We start from the raw sequence: 7,035 nt of genomic DNA on the forward strand, positions 1-7,035 counted from the left end.
ACTTATGAGAAAGGATTTTGTTTTAATCTATAGAACCAGTGAAGCAGGCTGAGAACAAGGTTTTATTTATAGCCTTGTTTTATAGTCAGGATGACCTGGAACTCTTAGTGTAGCCCAGACTGACCTCAAACTCGAGATCCTCCTGCCTTAGCCTCCCAAGTGCTAGGATTACAAGCATATGCCACCACACCCACCTAAAAGGTTACGTGCACACACACACACACACACACACACGAAGGGGATCAAAAAATGACCAGCAGGGGTGGGAAGGGTGGGCAAGGGAATGAAAAAAGGAATTAAGATATATTACATACAGGTACCAACTTCCCACAAAGAATATAAACATGTACTGTACACATACACTAATAAAAATTTAAAACATGTAAATATTGTACTGCCTATAGTACTTTGAAAAGCAGTAACCCATGTCTATAATTTACAGTTGTTGCTTCCTGAAGGTATCTAAGTATTAATTAATACTGTTTTTCTCTTTTAGTGCTCGAGACAATGAACTATCCAAATCTGCTAATCGAGAAACCTGTAGTCCTTTTTCAGGGATGATCTTTGGTATGTACAAAGTTTCTAAATTATTATGCTTTTGCAGTGTTGTATGAAAGATCTTTAAAAGTAATCTATCTATCTTTTCTTTTCCTCTTTGTTTGTTTGTTTGTTTGTTTGTTTGGTACATTTTCTCACTACACAGCTCAGACTCGTAGTGATCCTCCTGTCTCAGCCTCCCCAGCACTGGGATTACAGGCATGCACTACCAAGCTTGTTTTCAGTGACTGGCTAAGCATGTGGTACTGGGGATTGAACCCAGGTCCTTGTGCTTACCAGGCAGGTGTTTAGACTGCTGAGCTATCTTCCTGGCTTGAAAGATCTTTAATAAGAAATCAAGGTTATAATGCTACTTTTACTAATAATAGAAAACATTTATCAGTGCTTATATTATGAAAGGTACTGTGCTGAACATTATTTACTATATAGTTCTGTATACTTGTAAGGCTAAATAACTTAGTGATGCACTTTCTTTGCATTATTGTAAGCAAAGACATCAGTTTTCCTTCAATTAATGTACATGTATGATTTTTATAAGGCATAACATACAAAGAATTCTTAGCAGTCCATGTAGCAAGTTTTACACCAGAACCAATTTTCAAAGTTTATGATTTTGTGTCATTTTTGCTTTGTCTTTGCATGTATTGGTAAAAATCTTAGATTTGGCCATATAGTGCCATGAAAGTTAGTTTCTTTTTGTAAAAGTTCTAATGTAGGAGATATATTCAAATAATAACTATGTGCATATAATGTGTGGTGTTCAAATAATAAGCCACTAATTTTATTTTTTTGTGGAACTGGGGATTGAACTCAGGCCTTGTGCTTGCCAAGGAAGCACTTATTCTACTGAGCTATCTCCCCAGCCCAGCCACTAACTGTAAAAGAACATAGGAATGTACATGCATCTGAGAGTTTGCACTTGTCGGCACAGACGTCCATTCATAGCTATAACCATTAGGCAGACATTTTATATAGTATTTTTTCCATATTTTTTGTGCCACTTTGATGGATTAGCAAAAATGCAGATGTTCTTTCCATAATTTTGTACTTTGAACTGCTGTGACATTTTTCCAGGATTTATTGCATCTTTGCACATATACTAATAATTTCTTCCATGATATTTTAAATCTTTCTTCAAGGGATTCTGGCTTCTACATGTGATATTGTCAGAGAAATGTAAACAGTTCAAAATAGTAAAAAAATGGCCTTGTTGCATATCATTCTTTAAATGTCTGTTGGCGTATATATTATTTTAGACCAGTACAGTCTACTGTCTAGGTCTGGTAATATCCCCATAATTAATAATGTATCTATAAAAATTTTCATCTCATTAATTGTGAAACATTCTCAGCCTTGCTGAGATTTGCCTTTTTTTGCACTAAAATCTCATCATATAGCATTAGTATAGCTATCGTATACATATAGCTGTATTGTATAACTATTAGTATAGCATTGTTTGTTTCTTCAGTTATTATTTTAAGTATATCATTGGAATTGAATAATATGTACAACAGAAGGATCAAATTTCTTATTAGAAGTTTTGTGTTTCTTAGTGGTGTTTTTGAGACAGGGTCTTGTTATGTAGTTCAGGCTGGCCTTGAACTTGGCATGATGCTCCTGCTTCCACCTCCCAAGTGCTGGGATTACAGTCCTGTGCCACCAAACCAGGCTTCTCAGTTCCATGCTCATGTTCTGTCATGTGTTCCTCATCTTGATTGTCTATATTCATGTCCAGATCTGCACTATGTTTATTAAATGTATTTGCCACAAAGTATATTATTTCCCTGTTACTGGAGAGGCAGAACCAATGTAGTCAAAATGGCCAAATTTCCAAAATTGATGTTCAGTGTACTTCCAATCAAAATTCCAATTTGTTTAAAAATCTAATTAGAGAAAATAGTCCCGAATTTCATGTAAAACCAAAGAGACCCAGAATAGTAAAAGCATTCTTGGGTAAAAAAGACAAACTGGGAGGTATCACACTCCTGAACTTGAGGTTATATTACAAAGCTGATGTGATAAAAACAACATGATACTGGCATGAAAACAGACATGAAGATCAGTGGAACAGAACAGAACATGCAGAAACAGTGCCAAACATATTTAACTATTTGATCTTTGCCAAAGGGGCCAAAAACATACACAGTGGAGTAAAGATACCTTCTTTAACAGATGGTGTTGAAAAAACTGAATATCTACATGCAGAAGGTTGAAGCTGAACCTGTATCTCTCACTATGTGCTCAGCTAAAATAAAAATAGATTAAAAAACTAAATGTTAAAGTTAACTAGTTAACCTGCTGGCAGATAAAATAAGTCAAACACTTGAAACAGTGTTGGCAAAGACTTTCTGAACAGTAGAACCCTGACTATACAGGAAATAGTTCTGAGAATCAACAAATAGGTTCATATCAAATAAAAAAATCTCTTCATGGCAAAAGAAAGCCAACAGAGTGAAAAGACAGCCAGAAAATCGGAAAAAAGTTTTGTCAGCCATTCTTCTAACAGAAGACTAATATCTAGAATACATAAAGAACAAATGAATTAACCCATCTTCAAGAGACCCATTCAAAAAATGGACACATAAAATGAAGACACTTCACAGAAGAAGTACAGATGACCAATAGGTCCGTGAAGAAGTGCTCATCATTGCTGGCCATTAGAAAAATGCAACTTAAAGCAACACTGATATTTTACCTTACCCTGAAAGAATGGCCATCATCAAGAAATCAAACAACCAATGTTGGAAAGGACATGGGGAAAAAAGAACCTCCTACACTGTTGTTGGGAATGTAAACTAGTAAAACCACCATGGAAATCTGGAGATTCCGTAAAACAACTGAACTTAAACATCCCATTTGACCCATCTCGTTCCCTTGTAGTTATCTTCCTGAAAGAATTAAAGACTTCATGTTATAATGATACATGCATACCCATGTTTATGCATAGCAGCACAATTCCTAATGTCTGAGTCTTGGAAACAGCCTATGTATGTCCACCAAAGAATGAGTGGATAATGTGGTATTTACACACAGTGGACTACTACTCTACCATAAAGAAAGATAAACTTGAGTCATTTGTAGGGAAATGGACGTCCTTGAGGCCACACTATTAAGTGAAATAAAGCAGAAACACAAGCTTAAATATCACATGGTTTCTACTGTATGAGACACTGAAAGTGTAAACAAAAAATAAAGGGGCTAGGGAGATAGCTCAGTTGAATAAGCGCTTCCCTGGCAAGCACAAGGGCCTGAGTTCAATCCCCAGCTCAAAAAAAAAAAAAAAAAAAAAAATAATAATAATAATAGCAAGGAGAGAAATTGATTTTTATGAAAGGGAAAGAATCAAGAAATGGGGAGAATAAAAGGATAAGAGATAAAATGTGTTATGTATGTATAATAACTCCTTAAAGTATGTGTAAACATGTACTGAAAACATGTTTAAAAAAAGAGTCAATAAATAGGAGGAACCAAGGAAAGGAAAAGAAATGAGGTGCAGTGTGTACCTGTGCCAGCTTTTCACAACTAATGTAAATATAGTGCAAATGTGTATGATACTAATGAAGGAAATAGGCAAGTGAAATGAATAGATTCTTCTGGGAAGTAGTTCAAATTGCCAGTACAATTATGAAAAGTTTTCAACATCTTTGACCATTAGAAACGTGCAAATTAAAATGCTAAGGTTTTGTCTTACACTAGAAAAAAATGGGCAATCACCAAGAAATCAAGTAATGGCACAGTATGACTGTAGTGAAAAAAGAACTGTCTTGGTGGGAATGCAAACTGGTACAACCACTATAGAAATCTGCATGGAGATTTGTCCAAGAACTAAAATAAGGAATTCATTTGACTCAGTTATTCCTCTTAAGTATTTTCCCGGAAGAGCTAAAGACATGTTACAGTCATACATATATTATCACTGTTTATAGCAGCACCATTCATAATAGCTAACAATATATCCATTAACAGACAAATGGTAACGAAAATGTGGTATCCATACAGAATGTACTACTACTCTGCTGTTAAAAAGGATAAATTTGAGACATTTGTAGGAAAATGGATGCATGTAGAAAATACAGTGTTGAGTGAAATAAATCAGACACAAGCTTACATACCATGTGGTACCTCTCATTTGAGTAAGGCAAAATATAAATTAAAAGCAAAATAAAAGATTGATAAAAGGAAATAGGAAGAGAGCTCTCTTATAAATGGGAAGAGGGGGTTCTGGGAGACCAAGGATAAGAGGAGGAGGGGAGAAGGGGGAATACGTTTAAGATGTGTCATGTACATGTACCATATGCCCACAATGAATGTTCACATTACATGTTTTAGACATGGACTAAAGATAATAATGAAAATTGGGAAAAGATTTAGGGAGGTGGTTGGGGAGAAGGGATAAAAAAAGAATCTAGATGTGTTGTATACATGTACCCATTCTCTAAGTTGAATTTAAAACTCATGTGTTCCAAACGTGTACTAATTAAAAAAAAAAAACCCTCAATTAACTATATCCTATCTTCTGTGGGTTAGAAATTAGCATACTAGCCTATGTCTATCATACATAGAAAATACATTTATCTTGAAGGAATTGGTACACATACATAACACATCTTGATCTTCTTAATTTCTTCTCCTCTGTCATATTATCAGTTCCGACAGGGGAGATTCACTTGAGATTCAGTCAGCCTGAAGAACAGAGTCATGCAAATGTCCCAAATGCCTTTCTTATGTGCTGCTCAGCTGTTGTGGTGGATTGCCAACTCATGGTCAACTTGTTACCTCTAGCTGAAGAACTCATTGGTGTTGGTTGTAGGAGGCCCACATGAGGATTGTTGCCAGCAGCATAGGAGGCAGGAGCTGTTGTGAGGCTATTAGGGAAAGTTGGAGAAGCTGCTGGGGAGCTGTTGGAAGCTGCTGGTTCTCTTGGCCTATTCTCCTGGAGGACCTCATCATGCTGGCTTTCCTGATGAACTTGGCTGTTCTTGTCAGAGGAAGAGCTTAGGACCCTGTTCTTGCTGATGATGGCTATGGTTTTGGAAGCTGTAGTCCTTACCTTGAGCATTGCTCCCTGGCTCCAGTTCAGATCCCTCAGCCTGCTAGCACAGATCCCTCATCCATTGGCGTAGGCTTGTTTTTACCACCGACCTTTCCAGCACAGATCTATGAAGTGGGCCTACATAAGAAATGAAATAGGCATGGGCTCAAGGCATTCAGTTGGATTTACCAGAGGCATTGTTATGAGCTCAAGGTTTTCAGCTGGACTCAAGCAGGATGTTAAGATCCAGGCCCTCAACTGGATTCTTTGATCTTTAGGATGTGGACAGATTAACTGTATTCATCATATATGATTGTTCAGGTGATTCATTATAAAATAATCTTATACAATATTGTTCCCCTTTCAGAACCTCAAACCATGAAACCTGTGCACACATGTGGCAATCCTCAAGGACCTAGTCTGCCTATCCAGTCTACATTTATAGGAAAATATACAATAGTGGCTGTGTACCAGTGGCAACCGTGGTTATATAAGTTGTTTACACCAGCCAGCATCAACCTTGATTCTGTCAGTTATACTGTACCCAAAAGATGTGCTTGCACCAAAACCAAGCTGACTTGTCCATCAGAAATGACTTCCTCACAGCCTGACCCAAATGTAACTTTTGTAGATTTCATTATAGCCTACATCTTGTCCCTTCGTCTCTTCCCTCTCCAGACATCAATCAACTCTTTGATTTGTTGAACTTTTTTTTAAAAATTACTATCATTAATTTCTGCTTCCACGTTTATAATTTGTTTTAGTTTCAGATTTGGATTGTTCTTGTTTTTCTAGGACCTTAAAATGCATCCAGGCTGTTTTTCATTTAGAGCAGTGGTGTGGCAAACCTATAGCATGTGTGCTTTTGCCAGCTATGGCTATTGTAGAAAGCTCTAAAAAGTTCTCCATCATTGATCTAGAGGCTGGAGTAGGGGAAAGAATCTGTTTCCACACTATGTATTCAGGTGTCTGGCAGAATTTCTTTGGAATCTTAGGGCCTTGGGTTTGTTTTTGTTTTTTTTTTTTAAACTTGAGGCCCACCAAAGGCTTCTCACTGTTCCTATAGATCATCTTCTATTTCTTATCATATGGAATTCCTTACCATAGCTGCTCACTCTATACTGCAAGGAGAATTTCTAAACCAAGGATATTTCTTCCAAGGGCTTTCATCTGATTATCTCATATCCACCTAAAATGCTCTCCCATTTGGTTATTCCAAACTTAATTGATTCGTCACCTTAATTACATCTGGAAATTTCTTTTTCCCTTCCATGTGTTTTAGAAATAATTCATAGGTCCCACCCACTAACTCAAGGAGAAGAGATTATAATCAAGGAGTAAGCAACGGGGGGAGGGAACTCACAGGCGCCATCTTCAAATTCTGTCTGCTGTGGTCACGTTTCTTCGTTACTAAGAAACAATATGATATTTTTGAGGGTTTTTTT

General features: G+C 36.7%; 1 protein-coding gene across 1 annotated transcript in view; it reads left to right on the forward strand.

Annotated features, from left to right (window-relative positions):
• Cspp1 (centrosome and spindle pole associated protein 1) overlaps positions 1-7,035 on the forward strand; it is a 161,319-nt gene that overhangs the window by 83,605 nt on the left and 70,679 nt on the right. Inside the window, exon 9 of the mRNA XM_023722388.1 lies at positions 497-567. Within this exon, the coding sequence (XP_023578156.1) occupies positions 497-567 (71 nt within the window). The remainder of the gene's footprint in view (positions 1-496; positions 568-7,035) is intronic.

The sequence above is a fragment of the Octodon degus genome, unplaced genomic scaffold, assembly GCF_000260255.1.
Source record: "Octodon degus isolate 3935 unplaced genomic scaffold, OctDeg1.0 scaffold00091, whole genome shotgun sequence".
Classification (NCBI taxonomy): domain Eukaryota; kingdom Metazoa; phylum Chordata; class Mammalia; order Rodentia; family Octodontidae; genus Octodon; species Octodon degus.